This window comes from Suncus etruscus, chromosome X (genome assembly GCF_024139225.1).
Source record: "Suncus etruscus isolate mSunEtr1 chromosome X, mSunEtr1.pri.cur, whole genome shotgun sequence".
Lineage (NCBI taxonomy): Eukaryota > Metazoa > Chordata > Mammalia > Eulipotyphla > Soricidae > Suncus > Suncus etruscus.
This window is the reverse complement of record NC_064868.1, coordinates 61565020-61581293: the sequence shown is the minus strand read 5'-3', so window position 1 is coordinate 61581293 and position 16274 is coordinate 61565020. Positions and strand designations below refer to the sequence as shown.

Sequence of the window (16274 nt, the reverse complement as noted above, 5' to 3'; positions counted from 1 at the left end):
AGCCAGGAGTAAGCCCTGAGAATCACCAGGTGTGGCCCAAAAGCCCTACCCTCCAGTCAAAAAAAGGAGATGAATATGTGATCTTGATTAAAGTTAAAGGTAGATTATGTAAACTTAAGTCTCCCCCCTCCTTTAGGTAAAACGGTAGACTTACCACCTCCTTCTTTTTCAGGACCAGATCGGAGGGTGTTCCAGGTCTTCTAGCCCAGGTGCTAATGTCCCATTCCCCCTGCCCAGGCAGGGAAGGCTCTAACACAGGATAGGCTGAGTGGGGAAATCTAAAAATAAAGCTCTCCACAGAAATTGTCTTGCCTAAAGAGCTTCCCACGCACACTGGAGCACCACAGCTGCGGGGGCTGAAAGTACAGAACGGAACAAATCTGACCAAGTCACGTAAGTATTACCCTTTTGGGAGGAGTGATAAAGCACATTTCAGATTTTCCCCAAGAGTCTAGACTGTAGTTCTGGAGCAATGTTTTACTGACACAAAACAGTAAATGGAAAAAAATACTGACAGAGACTAGTTCAATCTTCCTTCCATGCTTAGCCCTTCACAACAGGAGCTGAGTACAAAACTGAAAGAAAGCTACTCCTAACACAAGAAGTGAAGTTCAGTATTTAGTTTTTATTTATTTATTTATTATTTATTTTGGGTTTTTTATGGTCACACCTGGCAGATCTCAGGGGTTACTCCAGGCTCTACACTCAGAAACCGCCCCTGGCAGGCTCAGGGGACCATATGGGATGCCAGGATTCGAACCGCCGTCCTTCCACATGCAAGGCAAACACCTTACCTCCATGCTATCTCTCCGGCCCAAGCATTTAGTTTTTAAATAAACCAAGAAATGTTCTCAAGGGATTTTAGGCTCAATGCTAGACTACGAGGGCCAGAAAATATAGTATAGGAGATAAGGTGCTTGCCTTGCATGGGGCCCACCCTGGTCCAAATCTGGGTACCACATATGGTTCCCAAGCACAAACAGGGGTTACTCCTGAGCAAACCAAGTATAGCTCCTAAGTACTGCTGGGTGTGGCCCAAAAACAAACCAAAAAAAGAGGCTGGGCTCCCTAAGTTCTTCTCCTTGCAGTAGGGCAAGAAACTGTCTACTCCTAGTAACAGCTAAGTAAAACAGAGTAAAGATATCAGCTAGCAAATGAGAAAAATGGCAATTTGCAAGCACATGTGTTCACATATCATCATCTCAAATCCAAAAGCCAGCAGTTATCCCTTTGCCAAGCAGTTAGTTGACCTCCATCCCTCAAGCAGGTATCCAAGGCCATTAGAAAAAAAGTTCAACCCACGAGTTTGATAGTATCCCATACCTAAGCTAACATACAAATGCATCGCCTCTGGCTCTAAAGAGTAATTCTACCACATTATTAACTAAGGATTTCAACTGTGTATTTCATACAGTACCTTTTCAGCAAACTATTGCTTTGTCAAGAAGCAAGAAATCATACCAAAATTCTACCAAGAGGGGTAAAGAGTTAGCACAACGTGTAGGGTAGAAAACCCCAGTTAGATTTCTGGCAGCCCAAATGGTCCCTGGATTTGAGAATCCCAAATGCAGAGCCAGAAGCACCACCTGAGTACCAACAGGTATGGCAAAAATATCCACCAAAATTCTACTAGGAATCCAAACTTCTCAGTTAGCAATAAAGTTTATACTCTGACCTAACAAAGAATTACAACATGACTCAAAGTTCAGAAACTCACCTTTGAACATTAACTCCAAATAGCTTTCACAGCAATACACTCCATGATATATATTTGTTCCTTCCATCCCTTCTTCCTGAGGAAAGTCCACCATCCTGTCCCATTATTCAGACAGCAGACCAGAGCAGTGGAGAGTAAGGCAACACAGTAATAAATTAAAGGACAGGGCCCGGAGAGATAGCACAGCGGTGTTTGCCTTGCAAGCAGCCGATCCAGGACCAAAGGTGGTTGGTTCGAATCCCGGTGTCCCATATGGTCCCCCATGCCTGCTAGGAGCTACTTCTGAGCAGACAGCCAGAAGTAACCCCTGAGCATCGCCGGGTGTGGCCCAAAAACCAAAAAAAATAAATAAATCAAAGGACAGAACGTAGCAACCCATCATTCTTTGGTCCCTGATAAATGACCATTGTTGTATTGGAAATATAGCTCAATGGTCTGAGCACCAAGCTTCACATGAGAAAGCCCCGCACTCAAGCTAGGTGACTCCATAGCTCCAAGCACTGCTAAGTGTGACAAAAAAAGAGAAGAAGAAAAAAGAGCTAGAGGGCCAATGTGACAGTACAGCGGGTAGAGCATTTGTCTTGCACACGCTAGCCCAAGTTTGATCCCCAGCACTGCATATGGTCCCACAAGCTCCTCTCCCTCAAGTGACCTCTAAGTGTAGAAGCAGGAGTAAGACCTGAACACCTCCAGGTGTGGCCCAAGAACAAATAAAATAAAAAGAGAGAAGAGAGACAGACAGAGATCTTTGTACCAGAACATAATGATAGCTGCTCTGCTTGTATACAAATCGTGGTGTCTATTATGCATAAGTGGATAGAAGATAGCCAAGTTTTTCCCTCAGATCACATTTTGCAACCAAAGCACTTTGAACACTTGAGTGCTATTTGATTGCTGACTAGCAACAATCACCCAACAGTCTTTTACTATTAGAGCAAACTGAAATTTTCCCATACTGAGTCATTTGTGAGCTTAAAGGAAGATGCCAGCTTATAAAAGGGAAGAGAGATGGGGCCGGAGAGATAGCATGGAGGTAAGGTGTTTGCCTTTCATGCAGGAGGTTATCGGTTCAAACCCCGGCATCCCACATGGTCCCCCGTGCCTGCCAGGAGCAATTTCTGAGCCTGGAGCCAGGAATAACCCCTGAGCACTGCCGGGTGTGACCCAAAAACCACACAAAAAATAAAAATAAATAAAAGGGAAGAGATGCTGACCATTAAAGTATACAACATCAGCATACAGTGTTAAGTGTTGCTTTAGTATTGGGAGTACACATTAAGGAAGATCCACCATCCTGTCCCATTATTCAGACAGCAGACCAGAGCAGTGGAGAGTAAGGCAACATAGTAATAAATCAAAGGACAGAATGTAGCAATCCATCATTCTTTGGTCCCTGATAAATGACCATTGTTGTGTTGGAAATATAGCTCAATGGGCTGAGCACCATGCTTCACATGAGAAAGCCCCACACTCAAGCTAGGTGACCCTAGCTTGACTTAAACAAGAAGAGCTGGTTGGCACAGAGCTCTACCCCCTTCCTTCCCACAGCACAAGGTCTGGAGTTAAACATGTAACTTACCGAACATACAAAGACCTCTTCTCACTTGTTCGGAGGGACCCAGACCCAGAGCTCATACTGCTGTTCATCATTTGTTCTCGCAAGTCATGTATCTTTGATTCAAAGCGACTGTACTCTGTCAGGGAGACAATGACAAGAATAATGAACTCAAGGAGCCACACCAAGTCTGCAGACCAGTGGCCCAGGAGACAAGAGGCCACTGGGCTCCCAAATAATCCAGTTAACCTTTGCTTTCATAATTAAAATCCCTCCTCCACAGACAGAAACATACTTCTTCCCCCAGAAATATTATGCCTGAAAAAGGAGATGTTTGGGTATATCAAACAGGGTGAGGCCTTTATCTGCCTTAAAGGTTCACCAAGCCTTAAAAACAACTGTAAATACATTCAACTGCACCTTTCATAAATCTCTGAAGCAGGCATTAAGGAGAACAGATGAGAAAGAAAACTTTTCCCAAAAGTAGATATCAAAGAACAGATGACTTGAAGACACAGGATGGGGACTGAAAAGGACCTGCAGCCATTATATTACTGTAAAGCAAGAAAGACAATTTGTTTCTAGATGAATTTCATATGAAGGGGGTGGTGGTGGGAGGGTAATTAAAATCTAATACAAAGATAAAAAGTTAACCAATCAAAAACCTCACAATCAGATGAGCTCACAAAGTTTTTGTGAGTTATGTCCCTTTTAATAGTTTCTTTTGCTTCACTAACAATTAAAGTAAAACATAAATATGCCCAAATAGTCTTGCTGACACCTCTTGCCAAAATCATATCATCTCTAGGTCCTCAATCTATGCCCAGCTTCTGGAAAAGTGGCTACAAATTTAATTTAGAAAAATATGATATCTTGGGGGTGGGCCTGATAAGTTTTCCCCTAAAACATAAACATTAGCACTCCTGCAAACTAATGTTCCCCCATAAATTAAAAAAATACGTATGTAAAAATCTGATTCAGAAATCTGATTCAGAAGATGAACTCTACACACACAATTATAAAAATATATTTTCCTAGGGCTTCTTTGCTATAATTCTCCTAAGCTATAGTATTCATATTGAATACATATATTTATTCACCATTTTAGATCTATAATTGCCTCATAAAAATGAATGATAGCTGAGGCAAGGTTGTACAAAATGGCAGAGACAGGTATTCTTCATTCTAACAAGCTGATATTAAAGAAAGCCAAAATTTACACGCAAGTTTGATGGTTGGAGAAATGTTTTAAACATAAATACATTTTCAGGGGCAAAAATTTCTACAGGAATATTTCATGAACCACAAGAGGTAGCATAAAGTATCCCTAATGAGTATGTAAACTCTACAGGCTGAAAACAAAATACCTGTTCCAACATCTGACATGACCACTCCCTTTCCTCAGTAAAGAAACCTGGCCATCAGCTAGGTAAAAGGGAAATATTAAAAAGTCTAAGGGGGTGGGGCCGGAGAGATAGCATGGAGGTAAGGCGTTTGACTTGCGTGAAGAAGGACATCGGTTTGAATCCCGGCATCCCATACGGTTCCCCGAGCCTGCCAGGGGCGATTTTTGAGCGTAGAGCCAGGACTGGCCCCTGAGCGCTGCTGGGTGTGACCCCCCCCCAAAAAAAAGGTATAAAGGGGAGGAAATAGAGTTCTAACTTAGGCAAATAACCTCTTCTCAACAATTTTTTTTTTGTACCAGTGAAACCAACTGTCAAATTCATGTGTTCTTTCATGGTGCATTGATATTAGGTGATTTTTTCTTTTTTTTTTTCCTTTTCTTTTTTTTTTTTTTTTTGGTTTTTGGCAGCGCTCAGGGGCTACTCCTGGCTCTATGCTCAGAAATCGCCCCTGGAAGGCTCGAGGGACCATATGGGACGCCAGGATTCGAACCACCAACGTCCTTTTGCATGCAAGGCAAACGCCTTACCGTTGTGCTATCTCTCCGGCGCCAGGTGATTTATTTTTAATTATCAACTCCAGGGTCTGAAATCCAACAGGAAGCAGTTACTTCCCTAACTTATCCATTAATAATGCCAGGGAGAAGGGGAAAGACAGCAGCTGGACAATGTCCCTGTTCTGAGTTAGAAGGCAACATATCTCTTTCCTTCCTGGGAGCCGAGCCGGGAGGTCCTGCCAGCATGGCGTTTGGCAGCCCTCCGCCATGCCAAAGGCTGCTTTAACCAGGCCTAGGAAGGGGGTGGGGGACATGGGTCACCCCAGCAGCCCCCTACCTCCTTCCTCCGGTACTCCAGGGCTTTGCCTGGCCACATGGCGGGGCAAACCAGCGAGGTGGGTCCCTTGGAGGAGTTTATTGGTGTTCCTAGGCTTGCCCCATTTCCCTCCCACCTCCAAAGGGAGGGCCTGGGGGAGGGGGCTCCGACCTCCCAGCCTTCAAGCTCGGGAAGGACCTCTTTCCTTCCTGGGAGCTGAGCCGGGAGATCCTGCCAGCATGGCATTTGGCAGCCCTCTGCCATGTCAAAGGCTGCTTTAACCAGGCCTAGGAAGGGGGTGCGGGACATTGGTCACAATAGGTTCTGGCATTAGTACTTATCAGGGAAGTTTCCTTATTAAACCTGTCCATTGAGAAACCGCGCCTAGCACCCGCGCGGAACATTATAAGAAATATATGGATATCATTGTGTTTCATCTGCTAGTCATTTTCTGAACATTGTCCATGTGCTCCTTTTATTCCTTTACTCTCTCACTCCTATCTCTTATTACCACACATCTAACCATCTTCTGTACTAATGATTTTTGTTTTGGCCAAGGTGGATTACATATCTTTCACAGTAATTTTTGGGTGGAGTCTGAAGCTTCAGCAGGCAATGCGTCACAGCAAGGTTTCATGCTGTAGGCTTTTTGGCCAAGATAAGGTGAAGATGCAGCCTCGGTTGCCCCCCACAACCTTCTCCCTCCTTCCTCCCCATCCCAGGGTAATTCCTGGGCACCTGCGCAGGGTCCCAGCAAGTCGGTTCCAGTGAGGTGCAATTTAAAAGAGACCCCAGGTTTCCTTGCTCATGCAAGGGGCTGGGAGGGGACTGCTGAACTCTCAACTTCTAGCAATTAGGAAGCAAAAGCCTCTTGGGGAGTCAGAAGCTTCAGCAGGCAACAAGTAGAGGACATGGCTCCATGCTCTCTTCGTTTGTCCAATCACAGACCAAAGTAGTGTCTCAGAAGCACCCCCCTCCCTCTTGACTATTTCTAAAACATGAAAAGGGTCACGCGTATCTCCTTTGTATATCTCAGATATATTCCCTTAACATCTATAACTCTTGGGGCCGGGAAGGTGGCGCTGGAGGTAAGGTGTCTGCCTTGCAAGTGCTAGCGTAGGATGGACCGTGGTTCGATCCCCCGGTGTCCCATATGGTCCCCCCAAGCCAGGAGCGACTTCTGAGTGCATAGCCAGGAGTAACCTCTGAGCATCAAACGGGTGTGGCCCAAAAAACCAAAAAAAAAAACAAAAAACATCTATAACTCTTTTTGAATATCCTCATATAGTGACAATTTTGCCCACTGGATTTGTTATTTGATTGTTTGATTTTCCCCCTTTGAGATCTGTTTTATAAGCAATACTGGTAGAAGAGTATCTCTGTATAGATTTCGTGTTTGTACCAAGTTATGGGGAATGTTGGACTTTATTCGTCAGCCCCCAGATGCATCAACAATATCTTGTGGCATTGCTTCTCTTTTGCATAGGCACATTAAAATGGGGAATAATACATATGCAAAGAAGTTCTTATCTAATAGAGATGGGGACACAAATTTGGTAATGTAATTAGGCCTTTTACCCTGAACATTGGCATAATGATTTGGCTCAGGCCTCAGAAGAATGGGCATCGCCCATACACACCTGAACAATGGACACCTTCTATGGAAACAACCACAATTGTCTTTAACATTACCAGGATCCAAGCCTCTACCAAGGAAGACCTACCACTGCTTTGGCAGTGACTTACTCCAAAGAGTGCTCCCAACACCCAGACGACTCAGCAACAGTCTGCACGCAGGGCAGATCACTCCACATTTAATGGTATGCTGAAACTAGAGGATGCTCCACATCAGCCTGGCATCGATGAAAGAAATGCATAGAATCCAGAGTCTTTAAATATAAGAATCTGATACCAACAACAGCTAAAGTGTGAAAAAGTTTCACCGGGACCTTGAGAATGACTGGAGTTGGACGGACTGGTTTGCCTGGAACCCAGAGTCTGTCTTATGCCAATAAACTGAGGTGAGGCCTTTTTAGTAATTAGGTCAAGGATTTTTTTTTATTTTCCCCATTTTTCTGGACCTATGCGAACAATGGCGATTGCTACTATCACACCTTTATTTTTTTTTTTACTTTTATCCTTTAAGGAAAAAAAATACAACTTACTGAACTTAAAAACAATTGTAGTAGAATGCCTGTCTCGAATACAGGCAGGGGATGGAAAGGGGGAAGGGGGTAATGTTACACTGGTGAAGGGGGGTGTTCTGGTTATGACTGTAACCCAAATATAATCATGTTACTTAAAAAATATATTAAAAAAAAGAATGAATGAGGGAACTGGAAAACTTGTCTAGAGTACAGGTGGGGGGGTGGGATGGAGGGAGATATGGGACATTGGTGGTGGGAATGTTGCACTGGAGATGGGGGGTGTTCTTTACATGACTGAAACCTAATCACAATCATATTTGTAATCAAGATGTTTAAATAAATAAAAATATTAAAAAAAAGAAGGCAACATATCAGCATCAATAAAGTACCCAATCTAAAGGTGGAGGGCAATGACCAGTGTCACACAAAATCTGCACTTACCAAGACAGAAGCAATGGGGCTCAGCCCTCAACCATGACCCTCTACGTAATTCCTTCATGATTTAATTCCATATTCACTGGCTAACAGGAGACCTGGGTAGGAAAATATTTCTAACCAGCAATGCCTTACTTAGGGAAGATTAAGTTTAAGGTAGAAAGAGACACTGATCCATGGATGGAAAATATATCAAATCAAACCTTATGCCATGTTCTTTCTCTCGCATTTGTTTATATATTCCCTTCTTTGGAACTGTCTTTTCCATCGAACTTCAACTTAACAGCAGTTAGGGCAGCTGTTTAGATTCTTTAAAAAATACTTTAAAAGGAGCAGGAGCGATAGTACATTTGCCTTGCATGCGGCCAACCAAGGAACCCTAGTATCCCATATGGTCCCCCAAGCCTGCCAGGAGTGATTTCTGGGCTTAGAGCCAGGAGTAACCCCTGAGCACCGGTGGGTGTGACCCTAAAACAAAAAATAAAACTTAACCAATATTGGAGGGGGTGTAGAGACCTGGGAAAGGGAGTGGGCAAGTGAAAGAGGGACCCTGGGGCAATGGTAAAAGGAAACCGGGACAGTTGGTGAGATGGGGATGATACTGGAATGTTGTACTGAAGAAAATCTATCATTGACAGTATTGCAAAATTGTAAGTCATGTGGCTAAAATTTAAATTATTTCTCTTTTTGGGGGGTGGTCACACCCGGCACTGCTCAGGGGTCACTCCTAGCTCTACACTCAGAAATCGCCCGTCAGGTACAGGGGACCATATGGGATGCCAGGATTCGAACCACCGTCCTTCTGCATGTATGGCAAATGCTTTACCTTCATGCTATCTCTCTGGCCCCCAAATTTAAATTAGTTCTAAAAAAACCCCAACAACTACCAAGCCACCTGTTCCCTCAAAGCTCCTAATCCATGGTTGATAACACTGGGCCAAAAAGCACCCTTAGGGCCTGGGGATGTGGCTTGCTGATGAATCACAAATCTTGAATGTGAAGGACTTGGTTTGGATGGATCCCTGACACTGTACATACATGCACACTCAAAAAATAGAATTCAGAAAAAATATAGCATTATAGATTTAAGGATTCCATTTTATTTTCTACATGCTACTAAGATGTAAAAGCTATTAAACTGTCTTTCATTTATTTTCCCCTAGACTCCAGGCCTCTAATTTTTTTACTTATAGAGTTATCTAATATCCAAAAGGCACAGAGTTTCCTCTGAATAAATGACTGTTGAGTAAATAAATTAGAAACTGGTCCCAAGTCAAAGCTTCTGTTCTCAAGCTAATAAACCATATGATTTATTTAAGTGAATGTAGTCAGCTACAAGTTCTACTGAGAACTTGGAAAGACAGTTAAGATATAGTCTAATTTAAATTGTTCCCAAGGTTAAGTTTGGAAGCAGTCCGGATCCATGCTTTTCATATATCCTTTTGAATTGGGGTATCTGGCTAACAGATTTTGTATATAACAAGCAAAAAATAATTCTTACAAAAACTGCTTAGAAAGGTCTTAAAAGAAACAGCACTGCACCTGAATATTAGAGGCCTACTTTTCTAAGAACAAAAGCTTCACTTAAGGACCCAGGGCTCAATAGTGGTAAAGTTCCTGATTTGCATGTAATAGTTTGTAAGTTGGACATCCCCAGACTGCCCCACATTAAAAGTTCTTTCCCCACAAAATGTATATTAAAAGCATGTGAGGGACAGAGTGATATGATAGTATAGAAGGTATGGTGTTTGCTTTGCACACAGCTGACCCAGATTCAGTTCCCAGTACCCCAAATGGTCCCCCAAATCCACCAGGAATGAACCCTGAGCACAGAGACAGAATTAAGCTTAGAGCAATGCTGGGTGTGGCTCCAAAACAAAAACCTAAAACCATATGAGGCTGGAAAACTAATAGTGTGCATACTTTGTAAGCAGCCTATCTGGGTTTGATCCCCAGCACCTCATATAGTTCCTTGATCCCTGCAAAAAGTAATCCCTAAACTCAGAGCCAAAAGCAAGCCTTGAGCACAACTAGGTGTGGTCAAAAGTGCCTCTGGGGGCCAGGCGGTGGCACTAGAGGTAAGGTGCCTGCGCTAGCTTTAGACGGAGATCATGGTTCGATCCCCCAAGCCAGGAGCGACTTCTGAGTGCATAGCCAGGAGTAACCCCTGAGCGTCACCGGGTGTGCCCCCCCCCAAAAAAAAAAACAAAAAAAATGCCTCTGAATTCTAAAACCTCATAATTAGCCATGATCCCTCGCTTCTCCCTTTCCATGTACTAAATTATCTCTGAAAAAGTATCTCCTTGGCCAAAGTCACTGCCTAGGATGCTCAACTAAACATCATTGAACCCAAAGGTCTCATTTCAATAGGTTACCTTACAGCTCCTGGCAGTACTGGGGGAGAAGGTTCACCAGACCCGCATCCAGTGATGTAGGACTGAACTCAATGTTATTTATAATTTAAGTCATTTTCAGAACTTTTTATAGGCTATTTTAAATTTTGCTTTGTTTGGGAGCCACTCCTGTTCTGTTTCCAGCTAAAGGCTTGAGGTGTCACTCCCAGCAGTGAAAGGAGACTATGCAATGCTGGGGATCAAACTCAACTTCCAGCATGGATATATATTATTTCCAACCTCAGGATCAAATGAAAGAAATAGCACTTATTAAAATCTCAAATCTATAGGGGCTGGAGAGATAGAACAGTGGGTAAGGCACTTGTTTTGAATGCATGCAATCCCAGCATCCTTTGTAATCTTTGGCATTGCCAGGAGTAATTTCTGAGTGCAAAGCTAGGAGGAGCCCCTGGGCTTCACCAGTTTTGATTCCTCCCTCCCAAAACACAAAACCTCAGGTCTAAGGCTGGAGCCATACTGTAGTGGTTAAAGTGCTTGCCTTGCATGCAGACTCATATGGTCCCAATAGTGATCCTTTAGTGCAGAGCCAGGAGTATGACTGAGTGCTGCCAGGAGTGATCCAAAAAACAAAAAAAATCTCAAGTCTACATACACTGTGTTTTATTCAACTTTTTAAATTCAGAATAACGATTTCAGATATCCAAAAGTGAATCACCCTGTCTCCTTGGTTGTCAAATAGAAGAGAGAAAGGAAGTCCTAAGGAGATAGAACAGTGGTTAAGATACTTGCTTTGCGGAAACTACACCTGCCCAGTGGGGACCGACTGTGAAAAATTGTGAATGCTGCCTGTGTGTGTCTGTCTACTGTCCTCTTGCATGAACCTCTTGGGAGTGGGCCGAAAAGAGGTTCCTGCAGAGCACTTTGGCTCAGCTTCGCTACCCGGCCTTGCGCTCTTTCTAATAAAAAAAACACCATCGCAACAAGAAGAAAAAAATCACACTAAGAACTGTGCTGGATCACTGAAGCCCAGCATTTCTCTCCGGACTGTTTTCTCTGCTGCGTACTAGGGCCTAAGATTTGATCCTGTGTGAGGCTTCACCCACAGAGGACTCCCCTCCCTTGAAGGCAAGTCAACCCATCCAGAAAGGGCGGAGCCAGAGGAGTGTGGCTGCCTGCATCATTTAGCCAATGAATACCACCACAACACGTAGAAAAACCCACAATACAAGTGTGACAATAGGGAAACAATGCAGGCCAGCATCAGACATAGAGAATGAAGATGACAATTCTGATGACCAGATAATGACCAACCAACTAATCAACCTCTCAGATAAGGACTTTAGATTAGCAATATTGAAGATGCTCAATGAACTCAAAAACACCATGGATCGAGTTGAACACAACACTAATAAGAACCAAGAAAATATGAAGACAGAAATCACAAAACTCCAAACTGAAATAACATGTCAACTAACAGGCCTGAAGAAGTCAGTAAACGAAGTGAATGACAAAATGGATAAGTTCTGGGACAGGGTATCAGAAGCTGAGAATAGACTTGGTGCTGTGGAAGATGAGATACATAACAATTCCATACAGCAGGAGAGATTGGAAAAAAAACTTAAAGGAAATGAACAGACAATGGAAAAATTAGTCAAAGAATGGGAACAGATGAAAATAGAAGTCTACGATAAGCTCAACAGAAACAATTTAAGAATCATTGGAGTCCCAGAGACCCAGGAAGAAAATTTCCAGGAAGAATCAACAATCAAGAACATCATTAAAGAGAAACTACCAGAGCTAAAGAATATATATGATCAAATCCTGCATGTTCGAAGAGTACCAACCAAAAGAGACCCCAGAAAAAATACCTCAAGACACATCCTAGTCACAATGACGAATCCCACAGAAAGAGACAGAATTATGAAAAACGTAAGATCAAAAAGGGAAATTACATTCAAGGGAGCATCCTTAAGATTTACAGCAGACCTGTCACCAGAAACACTCAAGGCCAGAAAGTAGTGGTGGGATATTGTGACAAGACAGAATGAAATGAATGCTTCACCTAGAATACTGTACGCAGCAAAACTCACTTTCCGGTTTGACAGAAAAATACATGGTTTCACAGACAAAAAACAGCTCAGAAACTTTACAGACTCAAAACCAGTCTTAAGAGAAAAACTGAAAGACCTAATTTAAGACAAGACTAACCAAAAGACACACCAAGTTTCAATATAAAGATGGCATTAAATCCCAGGACAATTCTTTCTCTCAACATCAATGGACTAAATGCAACAGTTAAGAGAGACAGAGTGGCTAAATGGATCAAAAAACTCAATCCAACCTTCTGCTGCCTACAAGAAACGCACCTGAATAGCCAGAACAAACATAGACTCAAAATAAAAGGCTGGAGAAAAATCATCCAAGCAAACAACACCCATAAAAAAGCTGGAGTGGCCATACTAATATCAGATAATGCAAACTTTATACTCAGGAAGGTTGTAAGGGACAAAGATGGACATTTTATATTAATCAAGGGGTATGTAGAGCAGGAAGAAATAACTCTCCTAAACATATATGCACCAAATGAGGGGCCAGCAAAATTTTTTTTTTTGGTTTTTGGGCCACACCCTGTGACGCTCAGGGGTTACTCCTGGCTATGCGCTCAGAAGTTGTTCCTGGCTTCTTGGGGGACCATATGGGACGCCGGGGGATCGAACTGCGGTCCGTCCTAGGCTAGCGCAGGCAAGGCAGGCACCTTACCTCCAGCGCCACCGCCCGGCCCACCAGCAAAATATTTAATACGACTGTTGACAAATCTGAAAAATAATATCAATAACAACACAATAATTGTGGGGGACTTCAAAACAGCTTTGTCAACACTGGATAGGTCAACCAGACTGAAACCCAACAAGAATATACTAGACCTGAAAAGAAAAATGGAAGAAAGAGGCCTACTGGATATATATAGGACACTCCATCCCCAGAAACCTGGATGCACATTCTTCTCCAGTGTACATGGGTCATTCCCCAGGACAGACTACATGCTGTCACATAAAACATACCTCCATAATATCAAGAAGATAGAAATTTTGCAGACTACCTTCGCTGACCACAAGGCTCTGAAATTATTTGTGAATTCCAAAGGGACACAGAAGAAAAACTTTAACACCTGAAAGTTAAACAGCCTCATACTGAATAACCAGTGGGTCGGAGATGAAATCAAGGATGAAATCAAAAGGTTCCTGGAAACAAATGACAATAAAGACACAAACTATCAGAACTTATGGGGCATAGCAAATGCAGTACTGAGAAGAAAATTTATAGCTTTGCAAGCACACATCAGGAAGGAAGAAGGAGCTTACCTGAGTAGCTTAATGACACAGCTAATAGAACTAGAAAGTGCTCAAAAAAAGGACCCAAAAATAGGGAGACAGAAGGAAATAACAAAGCTGAGAGCAGAAATCAACGAAGTGGAAACACAAAAAACAATCCGAAAGATCAACGAAAGCAGAAGTTGGTTCTTTGAAAAAATAAACAAGATTGATAGACCACTGGCAAAACTAACAAAGAAAGGGAGAGAGAGAAACTTGATAACTCGTAGTAGGAATGAAAAAGGAGAGATCACTACTGATATGACAGAGATTCAAAGGGTAATCAGAAACTACTTTGAGAAACTCTACGCCACTAAAATGAGAACCTGGAAGAAATGGATAAATTCTTGGACTCTTATCATCTTCCACGGTTGAAGGAAGAGTATGTAGCATATCTAAACACCCCCATCACTATTGATGAAATTAAAGCGGTAATCAAATGTCTGCCGATAAACAAAAGCCCAGGCCCAGATGGATTCACTAATGAATTCTTTGAAACTTTCCAATCCTGGCAAGACTCTTTAATGAAATTGAAGAAACGGAAACAATTCCAAATAGCTTTTATGATGCCAACATCACCTTGATACCTAAACCAGACAGAGTTGCTACCAAAAAGAAAATTAAAGACCAATATTGCTAATGAATACAGATGCAACGATCCTCAACAAAATCCTGGCAAATAGGATTCAATGCCTCATTAAGAAGATTATCCACTACGATCAAGTAGGTTTCATCCCAGGAATGCAAGGATGGTTTAACATCCGTAAATCTATCAACATAATACACAACATCAACAACAAGAAAAATAAAAACCACATGATCATACCAATAGATGCAGAGAAAGCATTTGATAAGGTCCAACACCCATTCTTGATCAAAACACTCAGCAAGATAGGAATGGAAGGAACCTTTCTCAATATAGTTAAGGCCATCTACCACAAGCCAGTGGCAAATATTATCCTCAATAGAGAAAAACTAAAAGCCTTTCCTCTAAATTCTGGAACAAGACAAGGCTGTCCTCTCTCACCACTCCTATTCAACATAGCACTGGAAGTGCTTGCTATAGCGATTAGGCAAGAAAAAGATATCAATGGAATCCAGATAGGAAAGGAAGAAGTCAAGCTCTCACTGTTTGCAGATGACATGATACTCTAGTTAGAAAACCCGAAAGACTCTACCAAAAAGCTTCTAGAAACAATACACTCATATAGCAAGGTGGCAGGCTATAAAATTAACACACAAAAATCAATGGCCTTTCTATACACCAATAGTAATAAGGAAGAAATGGACATTAAGAAAACAACCCCATTCACAATAGTGCCACACAAACGCAAATATCTTGGAATCAACTTGACTAAAAATGTGAAGGACCTATACAAAGAAAACTATAAAACTCTGCTCCAAGAAATAAAAGAGGTTACGCGGAAATGGAAACACATACCCTGCTCATGAATTGGCAGGATTAACATCATCAAAATGGCAATACTCCCCAAGGCATTATACAGATTTAATGTGATCCCTCTAAAGATACCCATGACATTCTTCAAAGAAGTGTATCAGGCACTTTTGAAATTCGTTTGGAACAATAAACACCCTGGAATAGCTAAAGCAATCATTGGGAAAAAGAATATCGAAGGAATTACTTTCCCCAACTTTAAACTTTACTACAAAGCAATAGTTATCAAAACAGCATGGTATTGGAATAAGGACAGGACCTCAGATCAGTGGAATAGGCTTGAATACTCAGAGAATGTTCCCCAGACATACAATCACCTAATTTTTGATAAAGGAGCAAGAAATCCTAAATGGAGCAAAGAAAGCCTCTTCAACAAGTGTTGTTGGCACAACTGGCTAGCCACTTGCAAAAAATTGAACTTAGACCCCCAGCTAACATCATGTACGAAGGTAAAATCCAAATGGATTAAAGACCTCAATATCAGACCCAAATCCATAAGATATATAGAACAACACATAGGAAAAACACTCCAGAGCATTGAGACTACAGGCATATTCAAGGAGGAAACTGCACTCTCCAAGCAAGTGAAAGCAGAGATTAACAGATGGGAATATATTAAGCTGAGAAGCTTCTGCACCTCAAAGAAAATAGTGCCCAGGATACAAGAGCCACACACTGAGTGGGAGAAACTATTCACCTAATACCCATCAGATAAGGGGCTAATCTCTAAAATATACAAGGCACTGACAGAAAATTACAAGATAAAACCATCTAATCCCTTCAAAAAATGGGGAGAAGAAATGGACAGACACTTTGACAAAGAAGAAATACAAATGGCCAAAAGACACATGAAAAAATGCTCCACTTCACTAATCATCAGGGAGATGCAAATCAAAACAACGATGAGATACCACCTCACACCCCAGAGAATGGCACACATCACAAAGAATGAGAATAAACTGTTGGCGGGGATGTGGAGAGAAAGGAACTCTTATCCACTGCTGGTGGGAATGCCGTCTAGTT

General features: G+C 42.1%; 1 protein-coding gene across 4 annotated transcripts in view; it reads right to left on the bottom strand.

The window, feature by feature from the left end:
- DLG3 (discs large MAGUK scaffold protein 3) overlaps window positions 1-16274 on the bottom strand; it is a 213708-nt gene that overhangs the window by 31988 nt on the left and 165446 nt on the right. For all 4 annotated transcript variants that reach the window (XM_049767216.1, XM_049767217.1, XM_049767214.1 and 1 more), the window contains one exon: window positions 3297-3411. In XM_049767216.1, coding sequence (XP_049623173.1) covers window positions 3297-3411 — 115 coding nt within the window. The remainder of the gene's footprint in view (window positions 1-3296; window positions 3412-16274) is intronic.